Here is a 21,831-nt window from a genome sequence, read left to right on the forward strand (position 1 = left end):
CTCACAGGAACAGTTTGCATCTTTCTTTATATATTATATATACTATTACTGTTGTGTCTGAAACTGGTGTTTTACTCACTCAACCATGTGTTGTTGACAAAAATATATTTTATACGCATTTGCAGGTTATCAGCTTGTTTGGTTAGAAAGATGGAGATCACGTAGAGATGCCTTTTAGGATACAAATAATTAATCATTGTTGTAGTTTCTTTATATATGATGTACTTAACTGTAATTGTTCTATTTAAATAAATTAAATAGATATTGTCATTTATTAATCTTGCTTGATAGTAACCTTTGAAAAGCTGTGAGCAATCAGTTCGCCCCGGAATTTCCGCCGTAGGTTGGGGTGTGACAGATTGGTATCAGAGCTGAAGGTTTAAGATAGGTCGTTAGTGGTGACTTAGTAACATGCTTAGGAACCACATACGTGCTTATTTGTTTACCTGATGCGTTCTATTTGATTGTTTACAGCTTATGTAATTACTTGCTAGATTAAATACTTATTTAACAGCTTAGCTAATTGTTTATTTTATTGTCATGCACACACACACAACTCCGAAGCTATTCTTCACTCTCAAAATGTTTTAAAAGAAACATATCATTAGATTCTAATATTGATTTTGGATAGTACCCGTGTTACACACGGTGGAACATATTTAAAACGTAATATATATGTAACATCATATAAAATTTAATGGAATGCAAATGTTGTACTTATAAAGAAATGATATTTTTACATGAATTATAAGACATCATAAATTATTTAAATCAAATACAAATACATACAAAGAGTAACAAAGATAAATGAAAAGTTAAAATATTTTATAACTTATACCATCAGTACAGTAATAAGCAAACAAAGAAAATTAGTCTCCAAATCAATAAAACAATTCTACAATGTTGACTCAACAAAATTTCTATCTCAATGTTGATTCAAAAGATAAATTATATCTAAGACATTTATTACACATCAATAACTGTAATGTTTATACTCTAAGATAATACCCGTGTTTATTTACGCATCAATTTTAACATTTATTACACATCAATGTTAAAAGATAAACAATATATAAGACATTTCTTTTTATAAGTATATTATAGAATTATGTTATAAAATAACTATTATGACAATCAAAAACCTATATTTAGTCTTTCATAATACTATAATTAATTGATCTTTAAAATAAAGTCTTAATCAGTATTCAATAACATGTTAATTTTCATTCAAGTTTGTTTGGCATATAGTTGATTCCTCATATATATCATTCAGGAATTAGCTAAAGCTTTCTCATCCATTTTTTATAACTCTTTTGTGGATAAATTATGTTAAATAATTGTTGAATACATATAATAATAAATAACATATTGGAGAAAACAAATATTTAACATTAGGTTGGCCTAACCAAAATATTAAAGAGTAGGATTGTCTACATAAAAAGTTAATAGTTACACAAACTTGTCTATATTAGCAAAAGTCATGAAAATGTTTAAATCGTATTATCCCAGCATGAACTTCAAAAATTTCTGTCCAAAAACAAAAGCATTTTACTTTAGAACCTGAAAAACAAAGCAAACCATGCAATCTGATTAAGTATGAAACGAAAATTTTAATGTATGTCATAATGAGTTTATGTTAACATTTGTATCTAGAGGATTATGTAAACTAAAAACAAAATATGTGAATGTAACAATTACCATATAAATATATACAATTATAAAATTTCATAAGAAAACATTTTAGAAAATCATAAAATTTAACATAACTTTATTATAACCACAATCTTAAAAATTCAGATGCTTTTAAAAAAAAATGCAACAAATTGATCAACAAAATCATAACATTTTTTCACTATCATATTAAACAAACACACATATTAAACATAAGTTAGGATAGTACCCGTGTTACACACGGTGGAACATATTTAAAAACATAAGATATATGTAAAATCATATAAATTTAATGATATGCAAATGTTGTACTTATAAATAAATGATAATTTTACATGAATTATAAGATATCATAATTTTTCAATATTCATTTCTTAAATAAAAATAATATTTTTAATAAGCATTACTAAATATTTAAAGTTATTATGATTTTAATGTCACATTCAACTAAATCTATTAATATATTTATTTCTAAATGTCGAAAATAATATATATATATATATATATATCTAACTGAATATCAAATTTCAATTCTCACCATTTATATGAAATTTAAAAAATATGTTATACAGTTTAACTTTCGGTATTGCTCAAAAACCGAATTTGAATAAATATACTAATTAATTCTACTAATATGTTAATTTAAAAAAATACAAAAATGAAAATCAAATCGGTTAATTTGAAAACTTCAAAAAATTATGGAAAGATTTTGAAATTGGTTTAAAATTATGGAAAGTATTAAAACCATTAAAACTTTGTTGAAAGATTGGTCAAATTTCGAATTTAAAATAGGTTAAAATATCTTATATATATTAAGCATAAATTAAGGATATTATTTAATAATGGAAATATGTACATTTTCTTATTAAATTTTTTCTAATTAAACTTTGAAGTTACATATATTAAATTGAAGGTTATGGCTGAATTTTATGAATAATAAAAAAATATCAAAACAATAAACTTGTGTTTTGTTATTTTTACTAAATAATATAGAGATAATTACAAAGGTTAATGACATATCACAAAAATTAATATCAAATCAGTTCTAATTTTACTGATTAATACAACTAATTTATAAATAATTACAAAAATTAAAATCAAATTGTTTAATTTGAAAAAAATTAAAATAGAGATAATTTCTTTTACTAAATAATATAGAGATAATTACAAAAGTTAATGTCAATTCTCATTACATTTGGTGATATTTTGTCCTTTAAATCCCACATTTTGAGAAGTTGTGAATTTCTGACTGAATTATTTAGAAAACTCTTTTTCCTTATGGGAATAATATGAATAAATTTTGAAAACATTCCATGTTCACAAATAGTTATTTTACGAAAAAAAATATAAAAAAACAATAACATAAGAACTTGTAAAATATATACTTAATTTTTCCGTATGGGAATAAATAATCGTTATTATTGATATCTAGATTAGAGCCCGTGTTACACACGGTTGAAAATATAAAAACAATAACATAAGAACTTGCAAAATATATACTAAATTTTTTCAAACACGGGTCATAGTTCAATATGGATCCAAATGATAGTATTTGAACTAACAATATAATTCAGACCCGGGTAATATTTAAATGAAAGTACAAAATAATTCGTAGTTGTTGTAGAGATTATAATATTGGATTTAAAATTGAAATAGATTGGAAGATTATTTTGAATTTCGATTTGTTAATTTAAAGTCTATAACTTATTTTTGTAAAGTTCATATAAAGGTTGAAAATTATAGTCAAATCATTATTAATTATCATTATTATAAAATTAAGTCTAAATCATATACCAAAGATGTATACAATTACCGGAAAGTTAATTTGAATTTGAATTGGGGGAAATAAATTGAAATTACTTATTGTAAATATTGTAAATTATAAACCCATCTCTAACATTTGGCAACTATTGTAAATTATTGTAAATAATAACAAACTTGTTAGAATATAATATTATAATATAATTCTATAAGAAAAAAATATAAATAATAACGAACTTGTAAAGTATAATTTTAATAATGTCTAAATTAAACATAATGTGAATGAAATATTTTTGTAATTTATGAAAATATGGTCCTTAACACCATAATAAAAATTTTAATATATATTGTATATTGTATATATTGTATACGGTCTTTAACTTATTAACCTTTATAAACACAATTAGATTAAGTTGTTTAAGTGTAACAATATAGTCAAAATTTAAATGTATATAAAATAATGTATTTTAGTCAAATCATTATTATTAATATGGACCATAATTATAAATTAATGGTTAATCATATACCAAAAATGTTTAGAATTACCAAATTCAAAGTATTGAATTTGGTATAAATTAGTTACTTATGTTAGTTATACATATATAGAAACAATTATGTTTGACAAACAATTATTATCAAGAATAAATAGAAATTCAACTTTAAATAATGTACTAAAAATGTAGAGTAATACCATAGAGAAATTCGAGACTTTCATTTATTTATTTATGTAAATTAGTAAACTTATTATTATCTATCGATTATGGACCATTAATTTTAGAGAACTTATTATTATGTAAATTACGGATAAGTAATTTCATATTAATTTTTTATGATATACCAAAACTATATGCTATTACGGTAAACAAAAATAAAGAATTTAAGTTATGAGTTGTTTTAACATTTAGAACGAATTTTGAATTTGTAATAGTATGAACGCTAACTTGTAAATCGGAAACATGTTGATATATATTCCATGTAAATGTTGGTCAAACCATTATTTTGGACATTAATTAGAAATTCAAATTTATGGGAACCTATTATTATGTAAATTATGTATAATTAAAGTATATAAATTATGGGATAATTATTATGGGATAATTAAAGTATTAAATTATATAAATTACAATAAGGAAAGTTATTTAAACAATTACGGAAAGTCAAATTATGGGATGATTATGATGTTAATTCGGTTATTTAAAAAATTAAGGAAAGTCAAACTAAATAATTTGTAATAATGGGATAATTAAATATGTATTTTATTAACACACGCCGGAAAAAATACATCTCCGATATACATGAACAAATTAATGAAAACGAATATACATGACTATTCAGAAAATAAATATACATCGATATAAAAAATAAATCTTATAAAGTCATCATCAATCCTTGAAATTAGATAGTATGAGTGGGACAATAACCTGAAATAATAAAATCGAATATTAATATTGATTTTATGGATTTTTGAATTATAATTAATAACCGGAAAATTTAAAGGGTATTACTGGAAAAATGATATTGTGAGAATGACCACGGAATGTCGGATTTTTTTGTAGAATTTCAAGAGAAATGAGGATCTATTAGTCTTGTCATTGACCTGAAATTATAAAGTAGAATATTAATGTTGATATTATGGAACATTTGATTTTTAATTTGTAACCGGAAAATTGATTGTCTTACCAGAAAATAACAAATATCGTTTTTAACCATGAAATCTCTGATTTTTTTAACCTACAACATAGATTAACAACATGTTAAACAAAATAACACGAAAAATAAAGAAAATACAAACAAATATAAAACAATCATTGTTATAAGTATAACACATAAGCGGAAAAAATTACCGGCAATACTTACCGGAAAAATGTAAAGACGTCCAAATATCATAGACATCGCCGTTCTTTATTTACAACCTAAACTGATTTTAATAAAATCAGATAATAATGAAAAGAAACATAAAAAGATTAGAGGAAACAATAACCGGAAGAAAATATAATATTGTCGGAAATACATATATAAACAATCGAAATCGGAAGTTTAATATATAATAGAAACTTACCGGAAAATGATTAATAAAAATATAGGTTTGGATTGGCCGGAATATGGGAGATGATGAAAGAAGATCCGACTATTAGAGAAAGAGAGAAAAATATGATTAGGGTAAAAAATTAAGAAATGTTATGGTTTAAATATAGGTTAGTGGATGAGTTGGCATTAGTATGAAAGGCAATGATGACATGGCATTGAGGTGGCATTGAGTTGGAGGGGCTAGAATGTTGACAAGTGGAAAATGCATCTTGCTTTAATAGTATGTATAGATTTGTCATTACGCCTAACCTTTTTGGCATTTAGAAACTCTAGGGACTTGAGCGGCACTCCAACGCCGCTTCACTTCCTCGATCAACTTTGGCACGTCAATGATAACACCAATCTTCAAAAATTGATGACACGCCTTTCGAAAACAAACACCTTCCTTAGTCGTATGTGGGTGGAAGGTGGTACAAACTTCGAGGTAACGTCGACACGAAAATCGAGGATCGGGACACGGAAATCGAGGTATTATGGCACGTTTATCGAGGTGGATCGAGGATCGGAATTTCAGAGTTTAGAGAGATGCTAGAGAGATGAGAGATATCAGGTTTTGGTGTGAGTTGGAATGAATCCCGTGGCCTTAAATTTATAGCCAAAATTTGGATCCCATCGCGGTACGCGACGGCGTCCTGGGCACCCGCCGCGTAGCGCGACGTAGCCTTACGCACTCACAACATAGGTCTGCCACGGGTCGCCACGTGGCAGACGGTGTGCCACGTGTTAACACGTGGTGGACGGCGTGCCACGTCTGGCAACGTGTCGGGACACGTGGCAAGAGGTGTGCCACGTGTGGACACGTGGCAGGCTTGTGCCAGAGGTGTCAGGCCACGTCATCGCGGTACGCGATGACCGTACCGCGATGACGTAGACTTAACAGCGATCGCGTATCGATGTTGACTCTTCTAGAATCTTTTTCACCAAACCCGTCACGGTACGCGATGGGTTTGTCTTTTGTCCCGTCGCGTATCGCGATAGGACAAGAAAGCAGAATTTTCACTTTAAACCCTAAGGTTTGGAATTTGGCATATTTAGTCCCTTAACTTTTAGAAAGTTTACATTTTGAACTCGAAATTTTCTCGATGTTACATCCTCCCCACCTTGAAATAAATCTCGTCCTCGAGATTGTTTTACAAGAACAAGTGGGTGTATTTCTTCCTCATTTTCGATTCAAGTTCCCATGCATATTCGGGCCCTCTACGCGAGTCCCAGTTAACTTTCACAATTTTTCAACCTCCTTCTTTTTAATTTCTTTGTTTTCGAATCTTCAATTTGAATTGGACGTTCTACGGATTTTAAATTTTCATTTATTTCAACATCTTTTAATGGCATGGCTAACGATCCGTCGGTCAAACATTTATGCTGATTTGAAACATGGAATACATCATGTATCCCTTGCATTTCCTCGGGCAGTCGCAACCGATATGCAACAGTGCCGATTCGTTCAAGTACCTTGAAGGGTCCAACAAATCGAGGACTTAGTTTTCCTTTCTTTCCGAAGCGCACGACTCCTCTCCAAGGAGAAACTTTCAATAATACTTTGTCACCAACATTGAATTCCAACGGCTTACGACGGACATCGGCATAACTCTTTTGGCGATCACGTGCCGTCTTAAGTCGCTCTCGGATTTGAAGGATTTTGTCGGTGGTTTCTTGGACTATTTCGGGTCCAGACAATTGATTGTCTCCGATTTCAGACCAACACACGGGCGTTCTACATTTTCGTCCATATAACGCCTCGAATGGTGCGGCTTGAATACTTGTGTGATAACTATTATTATACGAGAATTCCATTAGGGGTAAGTGGTCATCCCAACTTCCACCTAAATCAATCACACAAGCTCGAAGCATGTCTTCCAACGTTTGAATCGTCCTTTCGCTTTGCCCATCGGTTTGTGGATGATAGGCGGTGCTAAGGTTTAGCTTTGTACCGAGTGCTTGTTGGAAGCTTTTCCAGAAATGAGACGTAAAACAACTGTCTCGATCAGAGATTATAGACAGCGGTACTCCATGCAAAGCAACGATGGTGTTTACATAGATACGCGCTAATCTATCCATAGAGTATGATTCATTGATGGGTATAAAGTGCGCGGACTTTGTTAGGCGGTCCACAATTACCCAAATAGCATTATGTTGACGAGTCGTTTTAGGGAGTTTGGTAATAAAATCCATGGTCATTAGCTCCCACTTCCATACGGGAAGTTCGGGTTGTTGAAGCAATCCCGAAGGCTTTTGATGTTCAGCCTTGACTTTCAAACATGTAAACATTTCGCCACATGTGAAGCGACATCCCTTTTCATCCCATTCCACCAATAGTTTGATTTGCGGATATGGTACATTTTGTCGCTCCAGGGATGCATCATATACTTGGATTTGTGAGCCTCGTTCAGAATTTTCTCACGCAAGTCCCCAACGATTGGTACCCAAATTCTATTGCCGAGTCTAAGGATACCATCGTCACCCTTGACTAGCGAGTCAATGGTGTCGTTACGCTTTTCGTCAGAGATTTGGTTTTCATTGATCGCTTGAGTTTGGGCAGTTTTGATTTGTTCGAGAAGATCAACTTGGAGTTCTAGCCTTAAGGCTCGGACTCTTTTTGGCTTTTCATGTTCCTTACAACTTAAGGCGCCAGCCACGACGTTGACTTTTCCTTCATGGTAAACAATCTCACAATCATAGTCATTGAGTGTTTCCATCCATCCCCGTTGGCGCATGTTAAGCTCTTTTTGATCGAAGATGTGCTTTAGACTTTTGTGATCAGTGTACACGGTAAATCTTACTCCATAGAGATAGTGCCTCCATATCTTAAGTGCAAAGATTATGGCGCCTAACTCTAGATCGTGAGTCGTGTAATTCTTCTCGTGTACCTTAAGTTAACGAGAGGCGTAAGCGATTACTTTCTTGCGTTGTATTAGTACGCATCCCAAGCCGGAATGAGACGCGTCACTAAATACCACAAAATCCTCAGTACCTTCTAGCAAGGCCAGTATAGGTGCTTGGTTGAGTTTTTGTTTGAGTATATCGAACGCCTCTTGTTGCTTTGTTCCCCACTCATATTTGATGTTCTTGCGAGTTAAGGAGGTTAAGGGAACAGCGATTCGGGAAAAGTTTTCAATGAACCTACGGTAATAGCCGGCCAAACCTAAGAAACTTCTGATCTCGGTTGGCGATTTTGGGATCTCCCACTTAGAGATAGCTTCAATCTTAGCAGGATCGACTTGAATACCGTTGACGTTGATGATGTGACCAAGAAATTGTACTTCTTGTAACCAGAATTCGCATTTTGAAAATTTAGCATACAACTTCTCGGTTCTAAGAATTTCAAGCAGAGTTCGGAGATAGATTTCATGATCATCCTTAGACTTAGAATAAACAAGTATATAGTCGATGAATACGATAACAAATTTATCTAAGTAAGGATTACAAAATCGGTTCATCATGTCCATGAATGCGGCTGGCGCATTAGTGAGTCCGAATGGCATAATAGTGAACTCATAATGACCATACCTTGTTCGAAAGGCGGTTTTAGGAATATCCTCGGATTGGACTTTGAGTTGGTGATAGCCGGAACGAAGATCGATTTTGGAAAAGAAGCTAGCACCTTGAAGTTGGTCGAAAAGATCATCGATTCGAGGGAGTGGATATCGGTTTTTGAATGTGACTTTGTTCAACGCACGATAATCGATACACATCCGCATGGATCCATCCTTCTGTTTGACAAATAGGATTGGCGCTCCCCATGGTGACGAACTCGGTCGAATGAAACCTTTCTCAAGCAGTTCATCGAGTTGTTTCTTCAACTCCTTCATTTCAGTCGGCGCCAAGTGATACGGAGCTTTGGCGATTGGAGAGGTACTGGGAATAAGATCAATCCTAAACTCTACTTCGCGGTCGGGAGGGATTCCGGGAAGTTCATCAGGAAAGACATCAGAAAAGTTGGAGACTATAGGTACGTCCTTTATCTCCTTTGGCTTTGACTCTTCAGTGACGTAGGCCATGAATGCTAAGCATCCTTGATTTAAAAATTTGTTAGCCCTAATCATGTAAATTATGCTAACTTGGCCCGCGTCTTTGTCCCCTTCAATTCGAATCGTTCGTTTATCAGGGGCTTGAAGTTCAATGGTTTTGCTATTGCAGATGATACGAGCATGGTTATTGGATAACCAATCCATACCAAGTACAATATCAAAACCAGCAAGTGCCATAGGTAAGAGCTGGATAGGTAAGATATAACCGGCTAAATGAATTTTTCCGTTTTCAAGGGCTTCGGAGATCTTAACCATTTCGCCACTAGCAGTCTCGACTCTTAGAGTTTTATCTAACTTTGTTAAAGGTTCGTTTAATAGACCACAAAAACTATAATCTATGAAACTTAAATTGGCACCCGAATCAAATAAAACTCTAGCATAGGTGTCGTTGACTAGGAACGTACCGGTGATGGTTTCCGGCATGTCAGCGGCTTTCTTTGTGTCGAGTACAAAGACTCGCGCGTTTCCCTTCTTGTCTTTGCCACTTCCACCCGCACCACCAGTCGCGGGTTTGTTCTTTGGGCATTCGAAACTAAGATGACCCATCTCCTTGTAATTGTATTATGTCATCTTTTTCTTCCAACAGTCAGCTGCAGCATGACCTGTATGATTGCATGATTCACAAACCTTAGGAGGTGGAGTGAAGTTGCATCGACCTTTGTGATACCTCCTGCATGTCTTGCATGGCGTGGCGTTGGGATTGAATCGACTTTGGTGTTGGTTTACGCCTTTGCCTTTGAAGTTGGCGCTTCCTCCAGATCTCCCTTGGGTTGTTGTTGTAACCTTCTTATCTTCTTCCTTATTGCGGATCAAACCGCCCCATCAGGTAACCAGCTAACTCCATCGCAGAGTCAGCAGTTTGAGGTAAGTGAGACCTCACCATATCGTGGATTTCCCGAGGCAGTCCCCAAATGTATCGGGTAACCTTGATGGATTCCGGATTTACCAGCTGGGGAACCAGACGACAATATTCGTGAAACTTAGTGTTGTATTCACGAAGGTTCGTCCCCACGACCTTATGATTGAGAAATTTAGTTTGGATCTGGTCGGTTTCATGCATGGGACAAAACTTTTCCATCAATAAAGCCTTGAACTCATCCCAACTTAGATTATACATCATCTCTCTCCCCTTGCTCATCAACATTGTATTCCACCACTCGAGCGCTTCTCCCTTAAACATAAGGGCAGAGTATTGAATCTTCTCCTCGTTCGAACACTTGCTCGTGATATCAATTGTTTCCATCTCCTCAAGCCATCTCACGGTTGTGATGGCTCCTTTATCACCGTGGAATTTCTTCGGTCCATAGTATTTGAAATCTTTAAACGAACATCCCCCAATTTTGAGCTTCTTGAACTCTTGCCTAACACTTCCATCAACATTCGATTCATGAACACTTTCTTCGTCATGAATCGGTTTTGAACGGGATTTCACGGATTTTCGGGAAGGATTAACAGATTTCTGTGACGGATTAACGGATCGGGAATGTTTGGATTGCCTAGATTGGGATCTAGCTTCAGATTCTTCCCTAACAGCGTCTTTTACCATCTTTTGTATTAAATTTTTATATTTTTCGGGGATTTCTTCTTCTTGATTACCCACGGGGTCTTTCCCCTTTTCTTTTCTTATTTCTTTTTCCTTTTCTTTTCTAGCATTATTGTTGTTGTTGTTTTGTTCAGACATGTTTCTTTTTCAATATTTCTTTTATATCTGAAATTTTAACAACGTTTCCCTTATTAAACACATACATTTTTATTCCACGCTTATATATATATCGTGAAAGGATATATATATATATATATATATATATATATATATATATATATATATATATATATATATATATATATATATATATACTTTATTATACAACTTACATATATATATATCACATGATATATATATATATATATATATATATATATATTGATAGACCTATCATTACACAAAGACATCTACACGTCTTTTATTACACGATTATTCATATAACACATACATGACATTAACACACACACAAAGTCTTCTTATCGCATCCATCATCACCACTGCTTTAATCCATTAAAAAAATTTTCACCACTTTTGTCAGCTTGTTGCACTTATAAAGAAGCTTTTCTCCCCTTCTTCTTTTTCTTTCCTTCCTCAGCCACCTTTTTCCTACAATCATCAGTTTCGTGCAGAGCACGGTCCAAGTGTTCTTCATACGACTGCGTGACCTCGTTGGGGTATTCGTATTTTGGAGGTGGGTCGCGATAACCCAATGTCACCATCTCATAGTGATTCCTCAGTTTTGGATACGGAACGTCGGTCATGTCGGAAGAAAGCTTTAGTAGCTTGGTCCTATTCTCGGATCTCATCAGCTTGCTCTTAAATTGATGGAATTTCTCCTTGGAATGGTGGGAAGCTTGATGAAGCTTGGTTCCTGAGAGCTTCGAGATATTGTACATATGGATCCATAGAACCGTAGCTCAGGTTTTGGGAAGTGAGTGATCCATCCATTGATGTTGACATCTCATTGGGATTGTCAGGATGCTCTTCTTCCGGTTCAGACTCTTCCTCAGGATCATCCTCTTCTTCGGGGTCTTCCTCCTCTTCTGGTTCCTCTTCTTCCATAGGTTCTTCATTTTCTTCAGGTTCCTCCTCCTCTATGTGTTGGGTAGTCTCGCTGATCATCGGGGGCATTTTGAAACTTTCGTAGGGCATCATTACCCTCATATTGGGCTTGCAGGACGGCCCTTCGCCATTGTTGGGTTGAGAGTTGACTTCATTAAGAGTGGAACTTCCTGTGTGCCACCTTCGTTGATCAGAGTGGCACTGCATCCAGTCGGAGGATGGAGATCTTGGTTCTTCTTTTATTGGTCGGTTTGAAAGGAAGGCATAGGACGGGTGTGGATTTGGTAAGTATCCGGTTGGGTAGTACTGCGGCACTTGTGATGATTGGTATGTGGGGGTCTCCTAGGGGTGGTACGTTGGTACTTCAGCGGGAAGGTACATGGGTATTGTTGGTGGATGGTAACTTGAGTGCCTTGGCGGTTTGACTCTTTGTTTTGGTGGACTTTCGGGAACGTCTATTGGGTAGTGTCTACTTCCGGGATACTATACTGGTTTGGTCAAGTCATGTTCTACATCTTGGTCAAAGTAGGATTCATAATATCCATCACTCATGTTATCCTCGGGGAAAGGTTCGGCAATTCTAGCTTCCTTTGCCTTTCATACATAGTTTTCCATCCAACTTTTGAATGACATCTAATATTTATAGGTGGTTTAGAATGTAGAGGGAAAGAAAAGGTTACCAGCCTATCTTATCCCTAAGAAAATATTCAATTATTTCCTATACTTGGATCGAAGCTTGGGTATTGTTTTATGATACCCAATTCACTAAGATCGATGGCTCTGATACCAACACTTGTCACACCCCAAAACACGGCCTAGAAGTGCGACCCAACAGTTGGTACCACAAGTGTAAATAAATCAGAGTTACGTTATATTAGCGAAAGACTTGTAAAACTTGTGGATTAAAGTTGTAAAGATTACAAAAGACGGGATTATAAAATACCCATTTAAGTTATAAAAGTATTACTTGTTTATATTACAAAATCCACCATTATATATTCAAGTTTATACAAAACAAAATCCGAGCCATCGGATGTATAAATAGCACTTCGATATTCCAAGCGCTAATCTTGTTCACCTGCAAAATGTAAATAAAATACGTCAGCAACGGATGCTGGTGAACACGCTGACGCTAAAATATTTTCTTTTACTTTATTACCCCTCGAGACTACGCCTGCCTCGGCCCATCGTGGCTTAGGAATAACAAAGTCAAATCACATTTATAAATTCAAGTCTCTACTCTAGGTCACCTCAGCAAACACCGCAGCGTTCGACTTAGTTAAGTACCCGTAAGTATACACAATGATCGTACTTCCCGCGGGAAAGCGTCCTACGATCAGGGTGGTGCGATGTGCCGATCGCATACTACCACATATGTAAGGATCCAGACACACGTATACCACAGCCTGAGGGCTAGGTTTATACTTTCCTTTATAATGGTTTTAGGGACACGTAGTCCCTTGTAATCATTTTCATATAGCAAGTTTGACTCATTTGAAAACAAGTTTAAAAGTTTGGGGGCGTATTCACCTTTTCTCTTTGAGTTCGGCTTCACTCACCGTCCGAGGGTCTTTCCCTTTTTTTCTCGCACCTATAGTACGAGTATAAACATTTGTTAGTCGGATATACAATCCGGCTTAAGACCTTTAGTCTTATTTTATAACTCTACTTCGATGAACCTTTAGTTCACAAATCTCCTTTACTTGAAAACCTTTAGTTTAAAAAGTAATTATAAACCTTTAGTTTATTTATAAAAACCCGACGTTTCTTCTTCTCAAAGAAACGTATTCTTTTCTTTTAATTATTTAAGAATACTCATTATTGCTTAAATAATAATTTCATAACAAAGAATATACATATATACTTACACTCATATATAAATATTTACAATTCAATCTTATTTTCTTTTCTTTGTTATGTTTATTTCTCTTTTATCGAGGCATCGAGTATAACCTCGACTTAAGGCTTAAGCCTTTAATATAATATTATATTATATTCATTTGTCGTTACGCCTAACCTTTTTGGCGTTTAGAAACTCTAGGGACTTGAGCAGCACTCCAACGCCGCTTCACTTCCTCGATCAACTTTGGTACGTCAATGATAACACCAATCTTCGAAAATTGATGACACGCCTTTCGAGAACAAACACCTTCCTTGGTCGTATGTGGGTGGACGGTGGTACAAACTTTGAGGTAACGTCGACACGGAAATCGAGGATCGGGACACAGAAATCGAGGTATTATGGCACGTTTATCGAGGTGGATCGAGGATCGGAATTTCAGAGTTTAGAGAGATGCTAGAGAGATGAGAGATATCAGGTTTTGGTGTGAGTTGGAATGAATCCCGTGGCCTTAAATTTATAGCCAAAATTTGGATCCCATCGCGGTACGCGACGGCGTCCTGGGCACCCGCCGCGTAGCGCGACGTAGCCTTGCGCAGTCACAACATAGGTCTGCCACGTGTCGCCACGTGGCAGACGGTGTGCCACATGTTAACACGTGGCGGACGTCGTGCCACGTGTGGCCATGTGTTGGGACACGTGGCAAGAGGTGTGCCACGTGTGGACAAGTGGCAGGCTTGTGCCAGAGGTGTCAGGGCCACGTCATCGCGGTACGCGATGACGTAGACTCAACAGCGATTGCGTATCGCTGTTGACTCTTCTAGAATCTTTTTGACCAAACGCGTCGCGGTACGCGATGGGTTTGTCTTTTGTCCCGTCGCGTATCGCGAAAGGACAAGAAAGCAGAATTTTCACTTTAAACCCTAAGGTTTGGAATTTGGCATATTTAGTCCCTTAACTTTTAGAAAGTTTACATTTTAAACTCGAAATTTTCTCGATGTTACATGACATCAGAGATGGCATGAGTTCGTCGACTTCTCAGAGAACTCGGGGCTATTTCTAATGACTTGATGCGATTATACTGTGATAGTCAATCAACTATACATGTAGCTAAAAATCAAGTATTTCAAGAAATGACAACACACATCGATGTTGATTGTCATCTAATAAGATATCAGATAGTGGTCACTCAAAAAGATCCACTATCCATTCAGCCAATTCACGTGAAGACCGATTTTCAACTTGCAGATATTCCCACGAAACCTCTCCGAAAAGCTCAAATTGATTTTATTTGCAACAAGTTGGGCATGATTAGCATCTATGCTCCAACTGGATGAATAGTGTCATCAATTTAATTATTTAGCGGTCCTTGCATGTACTTAGGCCCTGTTGTATGTATATACATGTAGGTCCTTGCATGTATCTAGGCCTCTACCATTGTAATTTATATTTGTTTAAAAGTCTCTCTCCTTTTCTATGCAAGGAGTGGATCATCTCTTGTAAGATATACATTTTTACATTAATTAGAAACCCGTTTACAGACACTTTTGGTTTCTCGCGCCTGAAGTTGTAGAGTTAGTTAGCCAAGTTTAACAGGTCATGCATAGTAATATTATGACTCCAAAATCAATCAATGTAGTTTTTAAAAGATTGAGTTTTGTAATTCAAAAGAGATAATAACGCAGCTTATTGCCTATTTGCATTTTGTTTTCATGTAATCACTACTTTTTAAACAAATAAATATTTTAATAATATATTCTCAAGAAAAAAGTGGTAGTAGGCTTGGGTTTTTCAATGATCTTCACTTGTGTCACGTTGATTATATATTGACAATGAAGGATTTGAGCTACGCCTTGTAATGTTGTCCGTTCGAATCCCAAGCTTACTTGGGTTGAAGTCCCGCCGTGTGTTGTGACACAACGAATGTTAAATGGCAGCCGAGTATGGTTTCCGAAAAAAAAAAAACGTCAACCAAACTTTGAATCCGGTTAAAAAATATAAAACAGAAAAGGGGGAAGTGGCCGGCGATTGTCATCCTTTCTTTCACTCTTTTCGGAGGTCCGACCCGGCAAGGCACATGCAGCAGCAGCAGCAGCAGCAGCAGCAGCAGCAATAACCACCATGTCCGCATGCTACCCATCTTTCTTCTACAAGCACCAGATTCCAACTTATTTCAAACCCAATTCCATTTCAATTTCAATTTCAACCATCAAATCCATTATCACCACTAAGTGCACACCTTCTGATGATATTAATCAATTATTAAAGGTAAGGTATTGCTTCTCTTTCCAATTTCCGTAGCTAAATGCATATTATAATCATTCGTTTTCTTTTCCAGATTCTTCCACATGATTTGCGTCACAATCTTGTCATGGAATCTAAAAAAGATCAACTGTTGGAGGTAATATGCAAATACTTTAGCTTTTGCAATTGTACCTGTTTGCAAGTGTAATATTATTCATTTATTCTCTGTATATACTGGTAGGTAGTATTGGATTTGGGTCGTTTGCCAGAGGCTCGCTATCTCGGTGATTCCGGCAGAAAATATCTAAGAGACACCGAGGTAAATGAATGCTTCTTTTCTTTTAAGCTAATAAAAGTTATGCCTGTTCTAAGTTGACCCAAATACGAGTCCACAATTCTGGGATCAGCTATGTATTATTTCATAAGTTAGTTTCTAAAAAAAATTAATAAACAGGTTTCAATGGAAGAGCTAGAATACGCTGAAAACGCGATTGGAGAAATAGGAGGAGATAATAGAGCTGGAATAACTGGCACCCTGCATCGCATATCAGCTGTTAGAAATAGAAAAGGTGTTGTCGTCGGGTTAACTTGCAGAGTTGGCAGGGCGATTAGGGGTCACATTGACATGGTCTGGGATCTTCTTCAGTTTGGAGAAAGTATCCTCTTTATTGGAAGGTAAATAAACTAGAAACCCTCGACGAGCCTATAATAGGCCCGTGAGCCAAAACAGCTGAAATTCTTATTAACATTGATAATAGGCCTGGTGTAGGGAAGACTACAGTTATGCGAGAAATATCTCGAGTTCTTTCAGACGACTTACAAAAACGAGTGGTACGTTTTGTGAACATTTATAAATGCCAAAAAATGCATATTTATAAATATAACAGTATTGATGATAAAGATAGGTGGTGGTGGATACTAGTAATGAAATAGGAGGGGGTGGGGATATACCGCACCCGGCCATAGGCAGCACGAGAAGAATGCAGGTTTCAAAACCATTTTTGCAACACAAAGTCATGATCGAGGCGGTGGAGAATCACATGCCGGAAGTGATTATTGTTGATGAAATTAGCACCCGGGATGAAGTTAACGCTTGTAAATCGATTAGTGAGAGAGGAGTCATGGTCATAGGTAGTGCTCATGGTGATCGACTGGAAAACATTATAAAGAATCCTGTTTTGTCCCGCTTGGTATGTTTTGTCCTGAAATTTGATAACTTACTGGGCTATAAATACCCTGCTAACCAATGGGACCATGTGGTACAGGCTGGTGGAGTAGAGACGGTTACTTTAGGGGATGAGGAAGCTCGTAAGAGAAATAGCAGGAAAAGTATTAGTCAAAGGAGTGGCCCGCCTACCTTCCCGTTCATGATTGAGATGAGAGAGAGACACTACTGGGTTGTACATAAGGTATACTAGTGTGTCATTGTGTGTATGTGTGTGCGAGCGATATATAATTATTTTCCAGATCTTAAATTTTTCTTTTCTTCAGACAGAAAGAAGTGTGGATGCACTGCTTCGTGGGGAAAAGCCTCGGGTTGAGGTAAATGATATTTTAAACTTATGGTTTGACATGCGTGTTCTCGTTTTACATGACTGCATCTGTGTTGTAGGTTCGGAAGCGGGACAAACAAATGAAAGTTATCATAGAAAAATGGAAAATTGAGGATTAAGATAAATTTTAAGGTATTATGTTCTTATTGAGTGTCAAAAACACTGATTTAAGATATAAATTCTTAATTTTGGCATTTGTGTTTGTAATTGATAAAATATCAAATTGAGAAAATTATAAGAAGAATAAAATAGAACAGTGAAATTTACATACACCAGTTAAGGCATATATAAAATGGGACAAATACAATCCCTCTCTCAATTAGAAAGCTTATTTTGTACAATGTACAGATTAAACAAGAATGCCTACACTTTCCTGTGTTTTTTTTTCTCTATCAACTAAAGCCCGACTAGAATACTATTTTCTGTTGTACATGGAGATACAGTTTTATATTCGGGTATTTTGTAACGAATGAGAAAAAGAAAAGGTTAAATTAGTTGTATGTCTTGTAATGTTACATGCTCATAGCTTTTGAAGAGCTCTCTTCTTCCCCTTCCCCTTCCCCTTCCCCTTCAACTTCCTGCATTAATCACAAAAGTTCTCATAAAGTGTAACAAAGGAATTAAGAAAACATGTTACATCTAACCGCCTATATGCTAAGCGGATAAAAATGTGTAAATTTCATACCGTTTGTTCTCTAGACCTTGTATCTGCAAGATACTTTTCTAATGCACCGTCACCTCGAAGTATCTTTCCACCACAACCAACTGAATCCACTGAGCCAACCGATTCCTCATCGATCACAACGGCATCCACTCGATCATTCCCCGACTTAGCATCTGGAATCTAAATTTGATAAGGAAAGAAAAAAACAAGGATGTCATTCAACCTTCTTCAAATTAAAAACGTGTACATAACTAAAAACACACACGTACCTCATACATAGAGTCGGTTAGAAGCGTTTCAAGTATAGCTCTTAATCCTCTAGCACCCGTGTTTTTCACCATTGCTTTATGAGCAATTAATCTTTGTGCCTTTTCTGTAAAATGTAGTTTGACCTACAGTTGACCAAACACGTGCACGATAGTTAGCAACTTCTGCATTTCAAACTAATTATAAATAAAGTACTTACGTCATTCATCTTTAATAATTTCTTGTATTGTTTCCCGAGAGCGTTTTTTGGTTCCATTAGAACCTGAACGAGTTGATCCTCGGTTAGAGCCAACAAACTAACTAAAATTGGAAACCTTCCTATGAATTCAGGTATGAGTCCATAAGCTATAAGATCACTACTCTCCACCTGAAAATAGAGAGTAAAAAAACAGTAAGTAATTTTGGCTCATGATATTCATAAATAATAATATAATTGTAAGATAATAACGATATCTCCAACTGGTGCTTACCGATTCAAGTAAAGATGATGTCACTGCAGCATTTGTGGGTGCCCCGTTTCTCATGTTAGCACGAACCGGTGCTCCAAAACCTATTGACGAAGCCTGTCGTCTGATATACCATCAAATACGATATTATTAAAGCTACTAATTATCAAATAAAGTACAATAAAATAAAATAAATACAACACAAAAATACGGATTTACCTCTCGGATATGGTTTTTTCCAAATCGACAAACGCTCCTCCGCATATAAAAAGTATGTCTTTTGTATCTATCTGCAAAACTTAATTAAGTTAATAGTTTTTTTTTCTTTTAAAAACATCACATATTTTTAGCAAAGATTACGGATAATATAATAATCATATGAATGAACCTGAATGTTATCGCCTCTAGGATGCTTCCTGGCCCCCTTTTCAGGCACATTTACAATCTACAAAGATCATAATATTTTTCATTTAAGAAAAAAAATCATACTTTATTAATTTTGAAAATTAATTAAGAAATTAATTGCTTACAGTTCCTTCCAGCATCTTAAGTAGAGCTTGTTGAACACCCTCACCAGAAACATCTCTGCTAATGTTTACACTCTCAGCCTGTAAAATAAGAAAAAAACATTTTTTAACAGAAAATATAATTCACAAAAGATCACTTCAAATGATGCGAAATATAAACCTTTTTGGTTATCTTATCAACTTCATCAATGTAAACCATCCCCTGTTGTGCTGCTTGCACATTAAATTCAGCAACCTTCAAAACGTATATAAACCTTATATTATAAAAGTGTAAAGATATCAAAGATAAATAATTAATTATAGTCATATGTATTGTGGTACCGTAAGTAGCTTATGCAATATAGACTCAACATCATCACCAACATAACCAGCCTGCATAATATTAAAAATAACCGACCTTCAGTCACACGAACACAATAACAATAACAGAATCAAAAGTTTATATAACTTGCAAACCTGAGTCAATGTTGTTGCATCAGCAATAACAAAGGGAACATTAACAAACCGAGCTAGGGTTTTTGCAAGCAAAGTCTTCCCTGTTTCACAAAAAACCATTGGTCAACTCAAAGGCTCAAATGTGAATAAAAAAAACAAAGGCAATATGACGATCATACCTGAGCCTGTTGGGCCCATTAGAAGTACATTGCTTTTTTCTAAATCAACATTGTCGTCGTCATCTTCGGTCTTGGATTTTTCCGGATCTGCCCCTGACCTAGTTCATAATTCATAACAGTTAATAAAGAAGTTAAGTTAATAGTGATACATATAATACAAAGAACACAAAATAATGACTAATAAGTAATAACTAACTCTTTTTTCAGGGAGGCGTGATATATCCTCTTGTAATGGTTATAAACAGCCACCGAAAGAACCTGTTTATGTGATCAAATGCATAGCCATATCAAGATCACTATCAATTATGCTCAAATGCAGATTGCATTAAATAAAGTTTAAACCTTTTTAGCACCATGTTGACCGATAACAAACTTATCCAATCCTTGACAAATTTCCTTAGGTGTAGGCAAATTCTTTCCAAGATTCGAACCACCCCACCCATTACCATCACCACCACCATCACCACCGCCTGCAGAAGCACGAACAACATTAACCCCGGTCGGAAACAGAGGTCCGGAGATAGTAGGGCCCACAAGTCCATTACTTGACCAATTCTCAGGCGGTTCACCACCATAAGCCTTCAATGTGTCCCAAAATGAAGCCCTGATTTTGTTCTTATAAATATAATCATCCTCATTGTTCGTTCCTCTCTTATCCTTCCCATTATTATTCTTAACCCGACCAATTTCGACAAACCGACCCTGCAAAGGCGCCATCTTGTACGGCCGGAAATAATAAGCAGTTTTACAATTAGGACACACATTAACCGACTGATAAGAATTCTTCAACCCACCATCCGAAAAACTATCCGGCACCGACTCCGATTCGTTTCCGGCGTAAGACGACGGCGGAATAAGCTGATTATTATTCGAAAACACCAAATTCATCTGCTTAGAACAACGAGGACAATTAGCTTCAGCCCTTATCCTCCTTGTAACTTTACCGCCAAATTCATCGGACCCACCGCCGCCGCCGCCGCCGCCGCCGCCGCCGCCGTGATCGGATTTACACCGTGCTTGCGCACCACTCAACGGCCGGAAAATACACGAATCGCCGGCACTGGCACCGGCGCCGGCGTATAAGATCGAATTAACAAACCCACGTTTAGATTTTGTTGTAAATACAAAATCTTGAATCTTTTTGCATCTCCATAACCCAGACATGATACCCAGAAACTAAACGATTGAAATTGGCATGCGATTTTGCGATTGGATCGATTAAAGTGTTTTGGGTGTTTAGTGATTTTATCTAATTAATCCAGAAATCTATGGGAATTGGGATTTACATACATAAGTTTGTTTGATGCAGGCATGATTTTGCGGGATGAATTGGGATTAAAACTGACCGTAAATCGCTCTTGGGTTTCCATTACTCTGTTTCTTTCTTGTTTGCCATTTCTATACAGTTTTTCAGATTTGGGGGCATCTTATTTTATTCGGTATGTCATACTAGTTATGAGTTATCATTTATTTCCATATAATACTTCCATGTGGTTTCGGGAAATTTGTTTTTTTTTTTT

At 35.6% G+C, this 21,831-nt stretch overlaps 2 protein-coding genes across 2 annotated transcripts; one reads left to right on the plus strand and one right to left on the minus strand.

Annotated features, from left to right (window-relative positions):
* Positions 1–16,095: 16,095 nt before the first annotated feature.
* LOC143563586 (uncharacterized protein ycf45-like) lies at positions 16,096–18,089 on the plus strand. Its single transcript, XM_077051092.1, has 9 exons — positions 16,096–16,264; positions 16,335–16,397; positions 16,482–16,559; positions 16,695–16,915; positions 16,999–17,071; positions 17,146–17,430; positions 17,506–17,649; positions 17,732–17,782; positions 17,853–18,089. Exons 1-9 carry the CDS (start codon positions 16,118–16,120, stop codon positions 17,910–17,912), a joined length of 1,122 nt encoding a protein of 373 aa, XP_076907207.1. The 5' UTR covers positions 16,096–16,117; the 3' UTR covers positions 17,913–18,089.
* Positions 18,090–18,141: 52 nt separating this feature from the next.
* Positions 18,142–21,508, minus strand: LOC143563585 (CLP protease regulatory subunit CLPX3, mitochondrial-like). The gene is made up of 14 exons (XM_077051091.1): positions 20,654–21,508; positions 20,508–20,569; positions 20,312–20,409; positions 20,154–20,233; positions 20,019–20,069; positions 19,858–19,932; positions 19,701–19,778; positions 19,559–19,615; positions 19,390–19,460; positions 19,195–19,294; positions 18,924–19,091; positions 18,727–18,849; positions 18,479–18,637; positions 18,142–18,371 (listed from the first exon to the last, which is right to left on the minus strand). The coding sequence occupies exons 1-14, from the start codon at positions 21,473–21,475 to the stop codon at positions 18,306–18,308; spliced, it is 2,010 nt and encodes a 669-aa protein (XP_076907206.1). The 5' UTR covers positions 21,476–21,508; the 3' UTR covers positions 18,142–18,305.
* Between the last annotated feature and the right edge of the window lie 323 nt (positions 21,509–21,831).

The sequence above is a fragment of the Bidens hawaiensis genome, unplaced genomic scaffold, assembly GCF_021521415.1.
Source record: "Bidens hawaiensis isolate Kalapana, Puna unplaced genomic scaffold, B.hawaiensis_p1.1 tig00021500_1, whole genome shotgun sequence".
In the NCBI taxonomy this organism is placed as follows: domain Eukaryota; kingdom Viridiplantae; phylum Streptophyta; class Magnoliopsida; order Asterales; family Asteraceae; genus Bidens; species Bidens hawaiensis.